Raw genomic sequence first — 20,385 nt, 5'->3', positions numbered from 1 at the left:
CATAATGTAATGTAATGTAACACCAGATCTAGTAAATACACAAAACTGGGAGAAACATTCCTCTTCTCCTTGATGCTGCTTTATAACACATCAAACTGACCTGACCTGAGTCGAACATCTATCAAACACTTCATGGACATTGTCATAGCCTTTTAGATAGCATATGGCTTCGTATTCGCCATAAATCATTCTCAAGGACACGGGGAGAGACAGGTAATATGTGGGATTTATATGGACTACACAGTATGATGGAGGACAGTCACTTCAGTCTGTCTTTGCACGAATAGGGATGTACAGTAAGGATGTGCATAAGGCAAAATCATGAAGCTAGACTTACATTAAAAAAAATAAAGGTCAACAACTTAATATGACTATTTCTAGAAGTCACCATTTACTGTTTTGGCAACTCTTCCCTTCTTCTTTTCCTCTTAAGTGTATTTGCGGTTGAGGTCATTGATCCTGCTTAAGGCGTCTTGGTTGTGGATGGTCTTGTGGACAGTGATGAGGAAAGGGAAGGCAGACGGCAGCTCCACCCTGCGGCTCAGCTTCTGTTGACCCCAGTGGAGGCAGCGCAGCCTCTCAGCCAGGTCCCGTCGGCCTGCTTGCTCCAGTCCATCTCGCAGCAGTTTGGTCTTGTTGGGTTTGTCCCATGACCTCTCATACCTGTGCAAGTCCAAACCAGGGTGAAACAGGAGATTCAATGATAACAATAACTAAATTTGTTTAGTAATATTTCATGCAAGGATGCAGTGTGAGTCCGACCAGTATGTTATTAGATATTAGCTCATCACAGATAATAGTAATATCAGTACAGTGCATTGATATCTGCATATATTCTGAAACCTATACCAAAGAAATGATACTATATACTGTAAATATTTCAGAGACTTTATTTTTATGTGCATTTGACCCAAATGTTTCTGAATTCTACTTTGGTGTATTTGTATTTTATTATTTAGTATTGTGTTTTTTTGAATGACGTGTTGTGTTATATTAATAGGGAAATAAAATAAAACTATATCAGGTTATCATCACTATCAGAATTTTGTTACTCTTAAATATGAATATTGTAATTGTAGCTGTAGTATATTGTAGTTTTTGAAAGTAAAAGTGAGGCAAAAAATGCACACACACACACACACACACACACACACACACACACACACACACACACACACACACACACACACACACAGTACCAGCTTTCCAACATGGTCCCGGCCTGGACTTTCTTCTGGGTGGATTTTGTGTGGAACTGTCTTATTTCACTTCTGTTGAATCCAAGCTCATACGCCAGAACTGTCCACTCAAAGCCAAGCTGACTGGAAATCTCCTGCAGCGTTTTCTTGTTGATTACAGCATCCTCGAAAAAACGCAACAATAATAACACTAAATTACATTCTTGTGTCTTGTGATGTGGAGCAATTACTTAAATTCAAAATACACAAGACACTAAAAGAAAGCAAACAAACCTCCTGTGCTTGGTTGGACATCATCACAAATTCCAAATGTTGGTATCTCACTTCACACTCTTCTTCGTCTTCATAAACATAATTTAACAAAGTATCTTTACAATGGTTTAACACAGATTTAATCAAACTAACGTACATTTACAGATAAGACAGGGATATAGGTCACTTACCCTCAGGTACACCTGTGCTAAATCTGAGTGTCGTTTCAAGTGTTACTAGGGAGATTCAACATCAACAAACTAACCTGTTAAAGATTAGTCATTTAGCTGCAGTGGAGTTAAACACTACACTCCCATGTAAACAAGCGTGTGCTGTGCTGAAACTGAATGGACAGAACTCATCAATCATCAATTAAATACTAAAAAAATCAAATATCAATACAGAATAATGTCAGCTTATTGCAGTGAAGTAGCATCGGAGTTGTGAAAAATGTCTTTGTAAACTGTGTTATGAATGAGTGGAGCGATACAAAAACATGTTGAAAAGCTTTTATTCTGATACAAAAATGCACTTCCTCTTTAAATACTGGCCATCCATAAAAAGTATCAGGGCTCTATGTGCAATATCATTGTAGCTTTTATGTAAATCAAAGAACAGAAGAAAACATTAGTGTGAAGTTACTGAATGTTTACTTGAGAAACTCGAGCTCATGTTTTATTTTGATGTGTTAATGATAAATTTGAACAAAAGGGCTGCAAGGTCCAGTCAATAAATCAAACTGATGCAAATTTGAAAAGTATTTAACAGGCATAAAATGTAACGCAAATTCAGGTTTACCTTCATATCTCACATCACATCCGCCAAATGAATCACAGGAAACTAAAACGAGACTCAAACATGGCTCACACTGTGGTACTTGTATCCTTTCAGCTGCAGACAAACTAGACACAATGGCAGAACAAAAACACAAATCAAAGAGTTCAAATACTTCCTACTAAACAACTGACAACTGAATCCTGCCAGGATGTTTGTCAGTCTGTGTTTCAGCAAGTAGTAAGGTCAAGATCCAGCCTGCTGGATCCGAACTGCTCCAAAGGTCTCCTCCCTGTCTGCAGCACACAACCCTGCGTCTCAAATCTCATTCGGTCTCTCTTTCTTGGGGTCACAACAACAACAAGTCTCGGCCCCCCTGACGGCAAACGTTGTGGTCCCATTCATTGGCTGGGTCCCATGCAGCTTTACCCTGTTCACAACTTGGCCTTTTGGATCGGCTGGGTTCAGTAACAGCCGTCTTTCCAACTGCCATCCCTCAGAGCGCTCAGGGCAGCCATGCTCTTAGGCGGAGGAAGGAAACTACAGAGGGAAAAAAACAAAGATTCAATTGATTTAGTAAGTAAATGGGCGACAATACAACATTAACTAATAATCTTCCCTTAAATGCTCAAATTCAATCATTCTGGATGTTGTCGGGCTGTGAAAAACACAAGATACTTCGATAGAATTACAAAACACTGAACTGGCAAAACCGCTTTGTCTTATTTACCTTGAACTACAGCACCTCCCTCAGGCCAATCAGTGTAAATGTTTAAACGCCACAAATTTCAAAATGCCCAGTGGTGTCTGAAATACAACCATAACTAAATGACAAGTATAGCACTACTTCCATTATGCCAAAACATTGATTCTATAGATCACTTTAACAAAGTATGAGACAGCTTTATAATTGGGCTATCCCTCCCCTGACGTCCCAGTTTATGATTTAGCAATGAGGCGACCATGCATGCCGAATTTTGCATTTTTGCCTTGACAGCAGTACAGTCAGAGAAGTACGCGGAGTAAGCTTGACTAAGCAAATTGTATTTGCCTTTACCTGCGTGTGTGCTGAGCCATTTTGCTGGAGCGCGGAGCTCCGATGGTTCCTACAAAGGAGGCTGGGCGAGGTAGGGAACTGCGGGGCCCAGTCAGCTGGTTGGTGTTGGGGGATTTGAGGAGCTGAGGTATCAAACCGCCGCTGGGTTTGAGGGGCTGAGACAGAGCGGAGATGCTGGAGATGGAGTGCAGGCTGACGGAGGTGGACAGGGGGGTGGAGGTGGGACCCTGCTGGACTGTGGGGCTCACATAGGCGGTGGCTTTCAGCGGGTGCCGGGGCGTGGTGGGGAAATTCCCCACACTCTGGACTCGCTGACCGAGCTGACCCGGGGGAGGTACTGTGACACAGCAGAGAGGAAGAGGAGGGTTACTATAAACAGACTGACCTAGAGAGTGCATGGACACAGAGACGAAAAAGTGTCTTACTGGAGGACTGGAGTCGTGCAAGTCCACTGGACGAGTCAAAGCTCTGGCTGTTCCGCAGGGAGGATATCATAGGCAGGGAGGAGGGGCTGTGTGAGGGGTTGACAGGGGAAGCCAGGCATGGCATACTGGGAACACTGGGCATGCTGGGAGCTCGGATCAGGTTGGGCATGCTTCTCCGTAGCTTGTCTATGCAACCACATTGACAAATCAGGTCAGCATGCATTGATATTACTGCCTGACATGGGTGCACATGTTAGAATCAATGTTAATATGTTACTTCTAGTAGATACATGTTTTATAAGCTTCATTTTGTGCATGTTTGACTGTAATCTAAACCTAATTCAACTTGTACTTGTAGGTGTCAGGTTATGTTAAAATTTACAGCTTGCCAATCAACTGTAAGGAAAAATCTGTACAAATCTTCAATTAACACATCTGATGGATCCTTATCAAATAAACACACTGTAAGCTTATTCCAAAACACACACACACACACCTGTGCTGTTCCTGTATGCTGAGTAAGTTTCTGTGGTCGGGCTGGAGGGTCCGGAGTACTGGGTCAGCCCACTGTGTGAGTACTGAGGGGAGGCTGAGGTTCGCCTACAGTCTCTGATACTGGAGAACGTGTGCGAGTGAGACAGGCTGCCCCTCTGCATCGACCCCGTGCGGAACAGTCGGGGCTGGGGGGGAGGGAGCTGGTCGCACCCTTCATCCTCCTCGTCTTCCTCCTCCAGGTCCATCTTGCTGCGCCTCAGGGTGTGCATGGAGAAGCTGGAGCTGCGACGGCTGATGGTGGCTGAGGTAGAGGCGTAGTCCTGACGGAGACCTAAAGGGGCGAACGGGCAGAGCATTTATCCAATCACGTATACGCCGCTCATCCATTATTCATAGACTGACAGACTGGATCAGACTCATGCTGAGTAACTGAAATAAGAACTTTTTTTCCCCCCCTGAAATCTTCTGCATTGTTAAACAAAAAACAGCATGTTGTCAGATATCACTGCCAGCTCAAGCACAGCGCCTGGTTCTGTCTCTCTTGTTACTTGTACCCGACAACAGAATTGCTCACTCACTCTCCTCCTGAAGTCGAGCCATGACCTCCACGTCGGTCATGTCATGCAGTTTGTAGCCCATGGAAACAGACTCGTCCTCCAGCTCTGACACACCCACGTCACTGTCCAGTGAAGACTGGGGGCTGATCGCCGCATGCCGTCGCCCCAAATCTGAAAAAAACACACAGGACATAAATGTGTCTCTCACTATGATGTCACTCTCAGCCACGGAGCAACAAACAGAGCTGCGTTTGTGTGGGTAACAAATGACCATGACGGAGCTTTTTACTCTCACCGGATGAAACAGCAGCAATGAATGACAGCAGGGAAAACAGATTGCCAGTGTGGCTCTTACTGTGGACCGTGGAGTTAGAGAGGAAGGTGGGTGCTCTGTCACTTTGGCTGCAGACGGCCCTGAGTGGGAGGGTCTGCTGGAGGAAGGACTGACCGGGCGATGGGAGTGTAGCTTGGGAGTGAGAGAGACACCAACCAGACAGACGGTTAAGAGACAACTCGCCATGCAGACTAAAACTGAGACGAGCTCACTTACATTAGTGGAAATCTAAATCATGGATGCTGTGGAAGAAGGAGCATCTCTTTTGAGTATTCTTTTTTTAATTTCATGCCCAATTTCTTCGCCTATAGCCAGTTTTTGTCACACATCTAAACACCATCTGGACAATATCTGAGACCTGTGATTACATGGTTCCACTCTATAAGTTGTATCCAGCAATGCAATCTTTAATTGGGGCTGCATGCTCGTTAGAAGAAAGCTCAGCCTTTGCCTCAGTGTGTGTTACCTGGGGGCTCAGTTAGTGCAGCAGGTGAGGTGTAAGGCAGGGGTGGGCAGCTGAGGGTGGACAGTCCCTCCATGTAGCTGTATGGACGGACGGGGGAAACTCCTCGCCAACGCTTAGCTACAGACAAGATTGCAGCGAGTTACGAGTTAGTCTGATACACATTCATGCCCACACACACAGCCACACACACATGTACATTGGTTATCTTTACACACTTTGGATGAATGTTATTCTGGTTTTGACACATCAGCACAGGACAAAATCAGCTTTAGATCTTCAGGATAATCTGCTTTGATGTGAACCATGTGTGCAACACACTTATATATTACACAGATGTTAATATGCCTACGCTGAGTTCTCTCCACTGATTGGTAGTTAGTGAGGCACATGCGTTGGATTTTGGCAGATTTAGCATTCCTGACACAATTAGGCTTCCAGCACTACACCAGGATAAAACTGGCATTCACAGCAAAGTTACAAAAACAACAGCAACTGGGGCTCAGGCACAAGGATGTATTCATGACCCAGAGGAGGAGAGCCAACCGTCACTGAATACAGCTTCAGAGAATTAAGAGGACCTTGAACAACACACACACATACACACACACTCCCCCTCTTTCTGCTCTCTCTCTCTCCCTCCCTAACTCATCCAATCTTACAAACACACACAACATGCATTATTGAAACAGTGCGATCACAACAGGTCCAAATGGAACAACTCAAAAAGAATCGATTATGCAGACTCCTAAATCATTGCATGCTAAAGAAAACGACATTCAGAAGCTACTTAATGCGAACATAGTTTCTATGGCAACCATATTCCCCTAGCATGGGTATTAAACTTTAACGCAGATCTGAATCCGGCTACAGCTGCAGATGTTTTAGAGAGCTACGACTTTTGAGTCTAGATTTGGAAATAACATGTTTTGACTTGATTTGTGCCTTTTTAACAAGCGTTTGAAAAGTTACAGATGGATATCGGAATAATTGGAGCCACTTGCAGATGAGCGCAATTAAAAGAAGGTGATAATTAGACGAGAGTGAGACGAGAGCATCCTCTGTAATCCCTCCACTGTGATGCCATCCGTTAGCGCACAGCAGGAGTTCCTCCAAATGGAATGTTTTTTTAAATCTCCACATTAGAAAGACTGCTTTTAATGCTCCATGGAGACACGAGGGAAGTACTTTGTGCTACTTTAAAACTCCAGCAGTCAGCTTAAGAAGACGCACGAGCTGTGTCCAGTGAAATATAACATTGCCACATAAATCCTCTTCCACGTAAAGACACTTTGTGTGTTGCATCACAGCTTATGGCCACATGTCAGGGAGCCTGAGGGACAGATGTCAGATGTCCAGCTGCAGATAAAGGCGCTTTAATCTGCTCTGTAAACACTTGTTACCATGGTCCAGCCTGTGACAGAGGTTCCTCTTAGCCAGCTCCACCTCAGGCCCTGGGTGGTCCAGTACCTGCCTGCACCACTGCAGAGGGCTGAGGATACTCTCACCATGCAGATTGGCTTTGGGACTCACATACAACCTGGAACATAGAGCACAACCAGGTCACACACACCCTCTACATGTACAGCTTTACAGCACAGCACATGTGTTTACTGTGAGAAATGATGATGGTACTATTACATTGGAAAGAAATACAACCTAACAAGCTTGGGGCTGTTGTTGTTTTTATTTGTACATCAATCTGTGTCCATATTAAATCTCAAATAGCAGCTGGGACCTTTAAGGGACCACAGGGTGAGTTTTACTGAGGCTATATTTCTCAGCCCAATAACCCAGTTAGACAGGGTCACTTTATATAGCAAAGCTACACCAATGGCTGTGCAAAGGCTGTGATTGGACATTCAAAACATCTATAAAGATTTATCTCCATTTTAAGCACCAACATAGGATACAATAGGGAATAATTAATGTATGGTCAAGAGGTTAAAGCGTCAATCATTGCAATGATGTATAGGAAGTGCGTGCATGTCTGCGGTGGTGTTATGGTGTTTGGGATATTGCACAGGGATCTATACGTGCTTGTGCCAGACAAAACTGCATCCGGCAACTCATTAGATCCATCTAAGGAACGCTGAGACAAGAGAAACGACCACAACACCTCTGGAATTAGATCTCCATTTTATCAGCTGCTATTTTCAGAGAACACATCTGACCACCAAGTAAAGAACATAATTGCAGATCACTTTGTTGAAGATTGGGGGAGACAAATGGTATTAATTGTTAAACCACAGCCGTAGGTGATAATTTGATAATCCTACATAAGATACTAGATGTTTCACCACTAAAACAAACCAGCCTCAGCTGAAGTCAGGGGGGTTCACACCTTGCTAGATCATGTGATGGTAGCTGGAGTCATTTAGATTCACTTAGTCCAAGGTGTGAGGACTCATGGGATGAATGCTGGTTGGCCATCGACTAGTTGCCATGAACTACTACTGCTCAATATCCTGTAACCTGGAAAACCTTTGGAAGATGTGAGACACTGTCACTAGAAGAGTGAACCTCAATCTCTGGATGCTGAGTTATGATATCAGTAGCTTTGTCAAGAGAGGAGACAGGGACAAATGTTTCATATTGTAACTAGGCCATTGTGTTATGGACTATGGGTCAATTAGTGGTGTTAAATGTAGTGGGCATGTACCGACACTGCATTCCGCTGTGTGCTACATTTTCCGCATCATCACATCAGATACATAGAGCAGCAAACGGCTGAGTAGTCATGATGTGTGAGCTACTCTTAAAGTAGTTCAGCCCCGAGCCAAACACAACACACACAAAGCCGGAGTGTTTGATCGGGGGCTGAAGGGGGTCAGTGTTTCTAATTTCATCCCGGTGCTGTGAATAGATGCCAGGGCTGCATGTGGTTTGCACAGTGCATCGTTCAATCAATGCTCCCTGGAAGAAGTAAACCTGCGAGTCTACTCTGCAACATGAGCAAAACCCAATAGGAAAAGAATCAATGATCTAATCAATAAAAGGGGAGATCAGCATTACACTAATAGTCTTTCTTGTCTATTAAGCATCTGCATTATTTGTGAAATGCACGTTTCTGTAAGTACAGCCAAATAATGAATGTGTGACGTTTTAAAAACTAGTATCAGCACTTACCAGCTATCAGTCTGTCCGACCGGCAGCACCGTGTTCAGGTCCAGAACATCAACCTCATCCAGGACAGTTGTGGGTCCAGCGGTGTCGCTGTCCTGCGCGACGGCTTCAGGGGACAGGGAGCTCGGCTGGAAATAGGCGAAGGGCTCCTCATCCGATGGCCCGCACGGATGGGACTGGGTCGGGCTGCAAACGCGGTGGTTCCGGGCGAAGCGGTCACTCGGACACGCTGTCCCTCCGTGCAAACACGCCAGCGGGGGCTGGAGATGAGGGCCGGACGAGCAATTGTTTACAGCGTTCGCCCTCGTCCGCAATTGTTCGTTCTGTTTTTCCAATTTTCGGACTAATTCCTGCAGCTTTAACACCTCCAGCTCCGCGTTAGAGATCTTATTGTTGCCGTTGATGTCGGCCATCGTCCGGGGACTCAACACGTCTGCTTCCATTGGGTAAAATGCACATTGAGGAGGCAGGAAAGAGAAGCTCGGCCTGCCTGCCTGCCTGCCTGCTTACTGGAATTCAGAGGGGGTCCAGATTCCCCTGCTAACGGCCACACTCACACACACACACTCTCTCTCTCTCACACACACGAGGGCTGGTGCTGCTGCTGCTGCTGCTGCTGCTGGGATGACTGCTCAGCCTTCATCCGATTGGTCAACAGAACGGAGCTCAACTCTCATCACTCCACTGCTGAGGAACTATATCCTGGTCTGTTCTATTGTTTACAAAATGTATTCAGTTCTTCAAATAAACCTAATTCAATTCTATTATGTCCCTGTCGTTTGTTGAAAATGCTTCACATCTTCAACCAGAAATGACGTCATTAAAAAAAAATCTGATATAATCATAACAATACTTACATAGATGCATTATATGCTTTGCCAATCAGTTGGAGTCGATAATGTCACATGTTTGTATTATGTAAACAAACAATTTCCCACAATGTTCTGCCTGAAGACAATTATTTAATTAAATTGATTGATTACTTAATTTTATTCTATGAACACCATACAATTCTATAGCCTTTAATTAATCAATAAATAAAATGCTAAAACGTTTTAAATTTGTGAAATATTATAACATTCCATATATGTTCTCCTCTATTTGGAATAATAACAATTCATATAAAGAATTTAAGAACATTTTAATAGGAAATAGACTAAAACAAAATCCCTTTGAATGGTTGTCATCATTCTTGTCACAGTTGTACACGTATATAAAATATCTTTAAACTGCTGGAAAACAAAAGTCACTTTGAGCACAAGTACAGCATGTCCACATATGGTTACTCACAGTTCTTAACATAGTAACACACATTCATTTAAGTAGTCACCACCTGACTAATAGTAATAACAATGAACATTCAGAAGCCGGACTTTTATTGGCTGCCACTGATTAGTGACAGCTCACATCCTTGTTGGATGTGTCATGTACTCAGGTTTCAGGGAGAGAAACGTCCTTGTTCTGCAGATGACAATATGTAAATGTAGCATAGAAGGAGGAAGACAAAACATTTTTCATTCAAGGATTTGATAAGAAAAGACAATAGCAAGTAAACAAAAAGAGGAACACACACGATTTACCCACTTAATAGATAAAGATACAGTGTTTGCCTTTATTGCACACAGAACAAGCCCCCGGCCCTAAACTTGCAACATCTCAAATTATGTATGTATAAAACTCCCGTAAGGCTCAAGAACTTAGAGCATCTTATGAATGCTATGTTTAATTTTTTGAAAAGGGTAAATTAAGAGACGGGAGTAAGTTGATTTCAACAGTGAAGCTGGCTACAATAGTGTGTGTGCCTGTCACTGACACCCTTCACTGATACATGTCCAAATACCCATAGATAAATCTTAATGTTGGCCCTTAAAGCTAATGTGCAGGGGAACCAATAACCCAAACATAGTGCTGAACACTAGTCCTCTCCTCTTCAAGGTCTGAGATGATGATCCTACTAGCGACGCCATTTATCTGTGGAAAAATGGAAAGCATCTTTGAATACAGCATTTTCCAGCAAGCAGAGCAGTGACTGTATCTGTGTTTTGATTCTGGAATATTATTAACAAGAGTAAATTTGAATTCTGTTTACCTCTGGTGACCTCAAAGCAGTTCTCACAGTGCACCATGCGTTTGTAGACCCACATGCTGTCCCCAGCTTTCAGATGACCCAGAGTGCTGCTACACACCTCACACTTTCAAAACACAAGTTTGCAGGTAAAGAGATGCACACAGTTACAGTTGGACATGTAATGATAATACAGAGCTGACGAGGATCTCACCTTAAAGCAGGCGGCATGGCATTTGATATTCATGTCGTCCAGGACCATCTTGGCATCAGCATTGAAGGGCTTACGGCAGGAAGTGCACAGGTCCTTCTCCAGCACAGTCCTGCAGAAATCAGGGGGAAGGTTCAATAAGTTGAGCTCAGTAATTCAGTGTATTAATAAAACAAAACTCTCAAACCTTTCCTACCTCTCAGGAGTTGTATATACACTCTTGATGGATGATTTGGAGTAGAGCGGATCTCTCAGGCTGTCCTCTGACCTGAGTGAAGTTACATAGTTATCTGAAGGAGCCTACTTTAAAGCTGCAATCCATGATTTAAATGTGAACAAATGTGTTACGCCACCACAAAAATTCAAGACATGGCACTGAAATTTGGTATCATTTCCACATTCATTGACAGATTCCCACTCAAAAGCAGCAATGGTGCTTGCATCCAGTATACCTGGTGCTGCTCCTAGTGTTGTATGTTGTTGAGGTGTGGATAGTGGGGCTGCTGAGACTGCTGTACTCATAGCTGCACAAAGACAACACGGACCAGAATTAGAGCTCACATGTTAGATTTAAAGAACATCCGACCGCTCACTCAGTCAGAATGAAAAATATCATTATGTAAGGGATTTGTCTGCTCAGATGCCGCTGGGTATGTAAGAGTCGGATTGCGTAACATATTAAGGATAATGGACAGACATGCTGCAGCTACATTTTCACGTATGTGAGTGAGATGGATGTGTATTCAAATCATCATTACCTGGGCTGCGAGCTGATGTTGTAGCTGCTCTTGGGGGAGGAGGGGATGTCATCATTGTAGGAGCTGTACCTGCATGTCAAAGAGGCAAAAGAGTGTGTTTGAGATGTTACAGCAAATCAACCCCATGTTAGTTGACACAGAGCTCCGTAATACAGAAGCTCAGTGGTTGTAGATCTGTTCAAAGCCTGATTACCTGGTGTAGGAACGGATGGAGGATGTTGGTGTTAGAGATGGGCTTTCTCCTCTAAATAGAAGAAGGAGCATTGTCAGAATTAAGCGGGGTGATTATACATCCATATAACCTGTGCCGATTCTTTTTAAAAACTCCCAGCTTACCCTTTGCTGCTTTCCACGGTCACAACGTCTCTCCTTAGGGAGCTTGTAGTGTAAGAGCAAGAAAGTGATGCTTGAGTGATAGGTATCCAACTGATTTGCATAGCTTAGTGATGTTATGCATTGTGTGACCTCACCTGCTAGGAGATGTTATCGACCTAGGCAGCAGGGTGCCGTACAGGTCATCCTCAGCCCTGGGAAGGAAACAGTCGGGTCATTTGGTGATTGTGAGCCCGTTTGAAATTTGATTTGATAAAGATTTGGCAGTGTTTTGTCTTACGTAGAAGCAGTCCTGGTTGAAGTTGTAGTTTTGAAATCATCTCTGAAAAAAGGACAAAGTTTTAGCTCTAAGTTGTACTTACCTTATCTATCTAACTATGTATCTATCTATGTATCTATCTATGTATGTATGTATCTATCTATCTATCTATCTATCTATCTATCTATCTATCTATCTATCTATCTATCTATCTATCTATCTATCTATCTATCTATCTATCTATCTATCTATCTATCTATCTATCTATCTATCTATCCATCCATCCATCCATCCATCCATCCATCCATCATTAGAAATTTGATTTGATAAAGATTTGGCAGTGTTTTGTCTTACGTAGAAGCAGTCCTGGTTGAAGTTGTAGTTTTGAAATCATCTCTGAAAAAAGGACAAAGTTTTAGCTCTAAGTTGTACTTACCTTATCTATCTATCTATCTATCTATCTATGTATCTATCTATGTATCTATCTATCTATCTATCTATCTATCTATCTATCTATCTATCTATCTATCTATCTATCTATCTATCTATCTATCTATCTATCTATCTATCTATCTATCTATCTATCTATCTATCTATCTATCTATCCATCCATCCATCCATCATTAGAAATTTGATTTGATAAAGATTTGGCAGTGTTTTGTCTTACGTAGAAGCAGTCCTCATTGAAGTTGTAGTTTTAAAATCACCTCTGAAAAAAAGGACAAAGTTTTAGCTCCAACTTGTACTTACCTTATCCATCTATCTATCTATCTATCTATAGATCTAAAACTCACCCATCATCGCTGCTTTTATACAAAGTCCTGGTGGTGACAGTTGTTTTGCTGTAAGGAAGAGAAAATTATTTCTTACATATTTATTGATTGATTGAAATCAAAGCCAGTGTAACACAGTTTGTGCCGTCTTGATCGGAAAATACTAATCTCACCTGTCTGATGATGGCAGGTCTTCCTTGGCAGACTTGTGAAGCGTCTCAAAAAGCTGGTCCTCAGCACTGTAGAAAAGTCATTTGGATATAGGTTAAATTATCAGCGATTCAAATCCAATTTTATCGATAATAAGACTTTGATAGATGGCAGCATACTCCTTGGTGCCGGTATAAGTCTCAGTCAATTTGGGTGTTTCGGTAGGCGAGTAGGTTGTTTGGATGGATGAGTAGGTTGTTTGAGTGGGTGAGTAGGTTGAGTATGCAGGCCTGAGTGTAAAGACGGGAAAACTCATCAGTTTAGGTTACATGAGCAACATCCGCCAATAACAAAGTGCAGGAGAAAATGACTCATTATCACAGTACAAATCATTTCCGCTGTATTTAAAAATGAATAATGTCTTTACTCTCTGCTGGAAGTCCTGACTCTTTCAGTGAAAGAATCCGTCTTGGGGGTTGTCTTAAGGCTGGAGTACCTGCTGGAAGGCTTTGTTACTACTGATGCAGACTCAGTGTGCATGATGGTGTCATACATGTACATCCTGTAGTATTTCCTACCTGGTGGTGATGGTGGTGGTCTCAGTTGTTTGGCCATTGTCGCTGATTGTTTTGGTTGTGGTGCTTAAGGACAAGGGGTACAAAGACAGTTTTACAAAATGCTTCAGTGTGATATTGTTACGATTGGCTTCTTCAGGTTTTCACGTATTACCTCGTCTTTGGTTCCTGCAGGACAGTTGTGTTGGATGTGGAGGTCCTTGAATGAAATAAATATGAAGTAATAATTATTATACAGCATATTCTTTATCTTCAGCTTTATAATTGATTAATGTATCAGACTGGGTATTTACGTGTATCTCCTTGGACTGTCCAGAGTCGCTGATGAATATGAGCCGCTAAAATGACATGCAATTCTTAGATCAGTGTTTTAAAAGCAGGTAGATACACTATATGAGCATGCGTAGTATTATTTTGAAAATGTACCTTTTGGTATAAGGCTTGCTGGACGGGAACAGGAAAGAAACATATTTGAACCATACTTTTGAGTAAGTTTGGAGCACTAACTAGGTAAGTAAGTAAGTAAGTAAGTAAGTAAGTAAGTAACTAAGTAACTAAGAAACTAACTAACCATCTAATTATTCAAAAAGAAAGAAACATACTAACCTGGTACTCAGCTCATCCTGACTTCCACCGAATCTGCAAAGGGGGACATGGTTTTGACATTAGATTGAATATTTATCCCGATATGATGAGTATAACTGCAGATATGATCATTACTGCATCAGAATCAGAAGATATCAGTGTTTGCGGAAATACCTCTTGGCAAGAGCCAGCACAGATGTTGATGGGCTTCTAATCTTGGGGCTTGATACTTCGTCAGGCTCGGAGCTATGAGCAAAAGATCATCAATCAATTATTTCAAGTAGAAGAGGTTAATGAGCGAACCTACCCAAAGCAAATAATTGTTTTCCATTGATTTTTCCCTTATCTGGGGTGAAGTTGACAGAAATGGTTGAAAAAGAGGAATTTTACCTTTCAGTTGTTTCAGTGTAACTGTATCGGCTGAGAACAGTTTTGCCAAAGTTTGGGTCACGGCTAAGAAGATAAAAACAAAAGATACAAATGAATTTCTGCTAAAAAAAAGAAGTGATCATATGAGGCAGGAGACTGTATGACAAATGAACTACTAATGTATTAGAGAGTTGTGCCAAGCCCTGAGTACATAAGTACATAACCATGTGCCTTTGGGATTGTGTTTGCATTCAGTGAACACATCATCGTCTGAGACTCACTCGACCGGTTCATTCTCTTCTTCTGGCTTCCTGATCCAGCTTCTGTCTTTAAGAAGTGATGATTTCTTCTTGTTGTCATCATTTAATATGTGGGTGGCGCCTGCAAACACAAGGCAATTAATACATGAAGGCTTCCAGCTCACACAATCACCGCCCTTAGTCATCACTAATTCATTAGTAGCAAGATTTATTTTGTTTACTTTCCTGATTTTTTTTATGTGTTTAATATGTGGTTATGTTCTGTTCTCACAGAAAATTGTTCAGGAGAATGAAACTTGAATGGATACATGCATAAATATTGTCAGGAATGTTTAATCAAATATTGGAAGTTTATTCCATTTGACAGAGAATATTTCCTTCTACTTACTTTGTGTTTCTGCATAGTAGCTCATCTTGTACCTTCACCTCCCAAATCTGAAAGAGAAAGACAAGAAAATTCATCTCAATATGAACAATATCAGCAAATGCAGGACGCTTAAATCTTCATGGATTATAAACATTCTACAGTGATATGACCTAAGATCAACCCATACTGAGTCCTTGCTTCAACCCAATGTGACTCTCTCTCCCCATATGCACTCGTATACACATGTTTATAGTTATGATCTATGCCACCTTGGTCACTATGCCAGGAATGTCTCATGTTCTGAGATCTTCTCAAGCCCGGACTCACTGATTAAGTACTAAACTGGTTTGTCTTGATCTGCGCCCACATAAAGACACACCCACCTCCATAACAAACCTTCTCCAAACACACCTTTGTCAGCAAAACATAGAGTTGCTCTAGTATCATGCCATTTGCTAATTCTGGTTGACTGGGCACTTTTGTATGTATGCACATTCCAAACTTCTCTGTGAGCATTATGACAGATATCTTTCAGTCGTATGATCGATTACCTGATGCCTATTATTCCTTCAAAATCTGTCTTGTTCGGGTTTTATTAGTTCATGTTCAGTAGTTTTGCTTCAAGGACTTAATCTGACACAAAGCTGCTGTGATTGCTAAGCTGAGTTTTGCCGTGATTAATTCTTCAGGCTTTTTCATTTTCAACTAAAGATACATTCAACACAGTCCATTAATCATTTATTCCTAACTTGTACAAGATTTTTGGGAAGATTCAAAAGGTAAAATCAGCCCTAAGAAATTGTTCATTGAGAATGGAATTGTCTAAATGTTTTAACTTCTATTTCTACAGAATCCCCGGAAGCGGGTATGAGTAAAGGTTATCCTGTCAGATCAGATTTAATGTATCCTAGCAGCCAGGGCCAATTTACCATTTCAACCGTTTTCATTGTCTACCAGTACACACCATCAGTATACAGTATGAACGCAGTGAATCAGTTCGGTAAGGTCGCTACGAAGCATTACATTCGTCACAGTACAATCGCTAAATGACACACCTTGTAATGAACACATTACCATGACATTTAAAGTCCATCTAACACAGATACAATATGCTATTATGTTCTATCTGGATCAGTGCATTTCAAAGCAATAACTACGATTTGTCTCCAAAATCAGAATCGTGAATACAAAACACATCTTCAGATCATTTTATCTAAGTGTGTGTGTAATATAAGTGTGTGTGTGTGTGTGTTGTAGAAACTAGAAAACTGACAAGGAAAACAGAAAGAAATGGAACACATACCTCAGTAAAAACTCCTGCCCGGCGTAGTGTAAACTCACACACTCGAGATCAATCCTTATACCTGTCTATCACACAGCAGAGTGCAATCACACCCTTGTCATACCTTCTGCTTTTGACCTTAAGGGAGGGGAGTCCAAGGCCACCTATGGGTGTGGCCTCAGACAACACTGGAAGAATAGCGTGTGTGTTTTTACCTGTGTCTTGCTTTCTCTGTATTTCAGGCATCACCATGACACTTCATTAACTGTTAACAGCATTCAGTTCGAGGTTGACATGGAATTAGGTGGAGCTCTGAAAGACCTGCCTTTCAGCATACGTGTTCAAGAAACACAAAGTGGGTGTGGAGACTATTTCTACAACATCCTAAGGCCTTTAACTTGTCAAGTATATGATTCAATATTTACTTTACTGTGATATCCTGAAATGAGCCTTTAATACAAGTTGAATCTTTCCTCTGGATATGTGACTGACTTTTCATTTGGAATAATAAAGACACGGTCACATTAGTAATGTTGTACTCGACTGAAACTGCATATCAGTACAACCGGCATTCACTGGGACTGAGAGTGGACTTTGCATGTATATGGCTTTTCAAAAGTACAAGAGGCTTTCTATCAAACTGTATCTCTCCAGTCACAAGTCATAGAAGGAATCGGCACTCTCTAAGTTCCAACAGGGAAAACATTTATCTCAACTATAATTACCACACAAATGATCACCTTCCACCAAAACGCTGAACATCAGAGGTTAAAGAAAGACACAAATCACCATAATGACTGGCATAACCTACAATAATCTTCTAGAGCTATAATAAACTAATTACATCATATATGACACAAGAACTTCCAGTCTTCGTCCTTGGTTTCCCCATACAAAAACGTGTTTGAGTGTTTATTGCGATTTTGGAGAACTTTTCTATAAAATGACCTAGATACTATATCATATTGATTAGGATTAAGACATCTGTAGTGCAATGAATGTCCAACTTGCTTCATAACAGGATATATAGGCTAACTGATGGAAAATTGTAGGTCATACCAATGAAACATACTACAGTAAAGCAGATCAAGGACAGGCGTGAACTGCAATTGTGACAAGGAACCATGACTGTAAACTTGATTCTCAGGCGTGCCACATTGTTCTCCACTGATGGTATGAAAAGTGCATAGCAGGTAAGGGTGGGACAGAAAAAGAGACTGATACACAAACCTCCTTTCCTGCTCTTGATGACATGAAAGGAATGCAGACTACACCAGCTTGTGCCCTCACTAGAGCAAGAGTCATCACAGGTAAGGGAGATGAATGAAGTGGCAGCAGCAATAAGCATGATTGGTATCACTTGAACTTAGTCGAACTGCGCTCACACCATGTCCAGTATATTTGGGCGGCATAAAATGGCTACAAATGTTGCACAGAGCTGTACAATCTATAATTGAGCCAGGAACAAGGCTGCTGATTTATCGTTTTGTGACATATTTGCTTGTATTTTGTTTTCGTCATTGATAAGACAGCTAGAGAATGATCAAATGTATCGCCGTCAACCAAATCATCCTTATTCGTACAGATCAGTGGCTCTCTATCTTGTATTTAGCGAACACAAATACATATAAACACACCTCTTAATCAAGTGAACCTACCTAAGTCAACTAATCAGGTGTGGGTGTTACGGAGAGAGATGGCAAACGTGTTATGCAGTTCTCATGGAGGATCAGGAATGACAACTATTGATGTAGAATTTGAAGTGTAGTTGAGCAACACTAGGTGGCGTCAGTGTAATCTTGATTGGAATAATAATTGCGGCTTGTTACTGTACGATAAGTTGCTTGAGCCATGATTGTGACACACTGTAATAACTATGGGTGCAATAGGAAAATAGAGGCAAGTTTGGGATGCAGCTTTAGAAAAATCATCATCTAATATCTTCATATTCATAGGGGACACAATCCTCTCCTCTCCAGTTGTGAAAATCATCCCAGGAACACTTATGCAACGGATTATGTGAAGAAGTGTCATGTTAGGAAAAGAGACGATACTGACATGCTTCCATATAAGGAAACTAAAGTTGAAAATGATCCTGTGAATCAATAAGAATTCAATAATACAATCCATCTATCCTTTAGGGCATCAGGCATACCAGTCCTAGTTCTGGGCTGTGTGCATGGTAACTGGATTACATGTCTGCCACTTCAGCTCATGTGTGTGACTCTTCAGCCTGACCTATGACATTGTCTCGGCCTAAGATGGTGATATGCTGCCCCTCTTCCCTCCATGTCCTCTGTCTTCTAACCATAATTGAGACGAATAGGGGTAAGTTGATCAACCTCTGGATGTGGTTGCATCTCAAGGTTGCACGATTCAGTGCCTGATATCGCTTCTTTTGCTTACACAATACTGTTTTATTCCACCTCATTTCAGCTCATTTTCACTGACAGTATTCCATCCAGAAATCCTTATTGGCCTCTCTTTCAGTTGCCATATGATCAGTTGACATTTTTGCTACCTACTGCCCTTTATACCGTCGTAATGCTTCCTGGGTTGCTATGGGAAGAGCTTACAGACCAGCCCCTCTCTTGTCATTGGCAACGTATTACAGCCAATAAAGAGGAACTAGGCATGTGTGTATCTCCCTCTGTACTACTCTCTCCCCCTATCTGTCACTCTCTGAACACACCTGTATGAACATGCCCAGCCCCAGACACACTGAAACATTTGAATATTATAGCACCCTTTCAGAGCTGACACACTACGTTTAACTATACTCTCACATTAGACTCAGAGTATAAGATCCACGACAAAAGTACTGCCAACTCAGTCAAGGGTGCTGATGCACAATTAATGTGTTCAACCATGTGCTGTTCTGACATATCTGTTATGTCAGATATTGTTTTTGAAGAAAGCATTTGACATGACAGTGAGCATACAGTTATTGGTCATTTTGGAGAAAAGAGTGAGACGGGGAAAAGAAAGATGTTGATTGGGAACTATGGAGTGTGTGATACATACAAATGTATAAGGAGACGAGGGGACGGTGACCCTGGCCTATGGCGTGTAGTCAGGTTGTTTATAACAGCGTTGTTGGAGATAAATAGTTGTGTTCAGTGTCAAAGTAAAGGTTGTGAGATCACCTTATCCCACTACTGCTCACCATCAAAGGCGTTGAACATTTTGCTAGGGTAGGAATAGAGGAAGGGATTGAAACAGGTGAAGAAATCTCTGCAAAACATTCAGTTATTAACTATCTACACCGATTTCGTACCTTTCTTTCATATATTGCATTTTGACTGATGTTTCTGAACACAGCGTACCCCTGAAGTACTCCTGCTGTTACCAACTGATACCAACAGTATCTCATCATCATCATCATCGTCGTCCTTATCATCATCATCATTTTCATCATCATGATATGTCCTGTGCTACTCATATTTAAGGTCAAAGAACACGCACAATACACTGTAACTGTGACTGTGTGCAAAATATGAATTTAAACACCGGGCCATTCTATGCATAGACCTATGTCTGATCCGAAAGGTTTAAACCCAAATAGCAATAACAGTGTAAATCAAGGTAAATCCAGAGCAGTTAAGATTGGCAGGGAAGATTTAATTCGAGCAAACTCCAGTTTGTTCATAACATCACATGAATGATTTTTGATAACACCACTGTGCTTATTTTAGATCAAACCTTTGATTGATTTG

At 41.6% G+C, this 20,385-nt stretch overlaps 3 protein-coding genes across 9 annotated transcripts; all 3 read right to left on the bottom strand.

Moving 5' to 3' along the window:
* Window positions 1–428: 428 nt before the first annotated feature.
* Window positions 429–1,493, bottom strand: LOC143012518 (uncharacterized). The gene is made up of 3 exons (XM_076165664.1): window positions 1,473–1,493; window positions 1,200–1,363; window positions 429–663 (listed from the first exon to the last, which is right to left on the bottom strand). The coding sequence occupies exons 1-3, from the start codon at window positions 1,491–1,493 to the stop codon at window positions 429–431; spliced, it is 420 nt and encodes a 139-aa protein (XP_076021779.1).
* A 769-nt stretch (window positions 1,494–2,262) lies between these two features.
* Window positions 2,263–9,125, bottom strand: slain1a (SLAIN motif family, member 1a). 3 transcript variants are annotated; one of them, XM_076165739.1, is made up of 9 exons: window positions 8,686–9,125; window positions 6,960–7,096; window positions 5,560–5,676; window positions 5,115–5,225; window positions 4,781–4,930; window positions 4,204–4,533; window positions 3,708–3,893; window positions 3,283–3,619; window positions 2,263–2,765 (listed from the first exon to the last, which is right to left on the bottom strand). In XM_076165739.1, the coding sequence occupies exons 1-9, from the start codon at window positions 9,123–9,125 to the stop codon at window positions 2,690–2,692; spliced, it is 1,884 nt and encodes a 627-aa protein (XP_076021854.1). In that variant the 3' UTR covers window positions 2,263–2,689. The 3 variants fall into 3 exon arrangements, with proteins under 3 accessions (XP_076021854.1, XP_076021856.1, XP_076021855.1); XM_076165741.1 differs by lacking the exons at window positions 5,115–5,225; window positions 5,560–5,676; window positions 6,960–7,096; window positions 8,686–9,125 and having other exon boundaries at window positions 4,192–4,533; window positions 4,781–4,856; XM_076165740.1 differs by lacking the exons at window positions 4,204–4,533; window positions 5,115–5,225; window positions 5,560–5,676; window positions 6,960–7,096; window positions 8,686–9,125 and having other exon boundaries at window positions 4,781–4,841.
* Window positions 9,126–9,804: 679 nt separating this feature from the next.
* scel (sciellin) lies at window positions 9,805–16,903 on the bottom strand. 5 transcript variants are annotated; one of them, XM_076165709.1, is made up of 26 exons: window positions 16,691–16,903; window positions 15,409–15,455; window positions 15,042–15,141; window positions 14,782–14,844; window positions 14,566–14,637; window positions 14,413–14,445; window positions 14,233–14,250; window positions 14,100–14,144; window positions 13,961–14,005; window positions 13,810–13,872; window positions 13,659–13,727; window positions 13,411–13,521; window positions 13,255–13,320; window positions 13,103–13,150; window positions 12,976–13,017; window positions 12,663–12,704; window positions 12,330–12,371; window positions 12,187–12,243; window positions 12,053–12,094; window positions 11,910–11,960; window positions 11,717–11,785; window positions 11,411–11,482; window positions 11,155–11,226; window positions 10,962–11,070; window positions 10,772–10,874; window positions 9,805–10,653 (listed from the first exon to the last, which is right to left on the bottom strand). In XM_076165709.1, exons 2-26 carry the CDS (start codon window positions 15,431–15,433, stop codon window positions 10,637–10,639), a joined length of 1,476 nt encoding a protein of 491 aa, XP_076021824.1. In that variant the 5' UTR covers window positions 15,434–15,455; window positions 16,691–16,903; the 3' UTR covers window positions 9,805–10,636. The 5 variants fall into 5 exon arrangements, with proteins under 5 accessions (XP_076021824.1, XP_076021823.1, XP_076021827.1 ...); XM_076165708.1 differs by having other exon boundaries at window positions 13,659–13,730; window positions 16,691–16,901; XM_076165712.1 differs by lacking the exon at window positions 12,976–13,017 and having other exon boundaries at window positions 13,659–13,730; window positions 16,691–16,901.
* Between the last annotated feature and the right edge of the window lie 3,482 nt (window positions 16,904–20,385).

The sequence above is a fragment of the Genypterus blacodes genome, unplaced genomic scaffold, assembly GCF_046128005.1.
Source record: "Genypterus blacodes isolate CSIRO-AG114 ecotype Tasmania unplaced genomic scaffold, CSIRO-AGI_Gbla_v1 ptg000148l_1, whole genome shotgun sequence".
Lineage (NCBI taxonomy): Eukaryota > Metazoa > Chordata > Actinopteri > Ophidiiformes > Ophidiidae > Genypterus > Genypterus blacodes.
This window is presented reverse-complemented; position numbering and strand designations above follow the sequence as displayed.

Coding starts and splice junctions, on each gene's coding strand:
- LOC143012518 (XM_076165664.1), bottom strand. CDS start 1,493: ATGTCCAACCAAGCACAGGAG. Junction 1,364..1,472: donor TGTCCAACCAAGCACAGGAG/GTTTGTTTGCTT, acceptor CGTTTTTTCGAG/GATGCTGTAATCAACAAGAA. Junction 664..1,199: donor GGGACCATGTTGGAAAGCTG/GTACTGTGTGTG, acceptor GGACTTGCACAG/GTATGAGAGGTCATGGGACA.
- slain1a (XM_076165739.1), bottom strand. CDS start 9,125: ATGGAAGCAGACGTGTTGAGTCCCCGGACGATGGCCGACATCAACGGC. Junction 4,534..4,780: donor GGCTCGACTTCAGGAGGAGA/GTGAGTGAGCAA, acceptor TCGCCCCTTTAG/GTCTCCGTCAGGACTACGCC. Junction 2,766..3,282: donor ATGGCTCAGCACACACGCAG/GTAAAGGCAAAT, acceptor TTCCCTCTGTAG/TTTCCTTCCTCCGCCTAAGA.
- scel (XM_076165708.1), bottom strand. CDS start 15,433: ATGAGCTACTATGCAGAAACACAAA. Junction 13,873..13,960: donor CTGCAGGAACCAAAGACGAG/GTAATACGTGAA, acceptor CTTGTCCTTAAG/CACCACAACCAAAACAATCA. Junction 11,483..11,716: donor AACATCAGCTCGCAGCCCAG/GTAATGATGATT, acceptor GTCTTTGTGCAG/CTATGAGTACAGCAGTCTCA.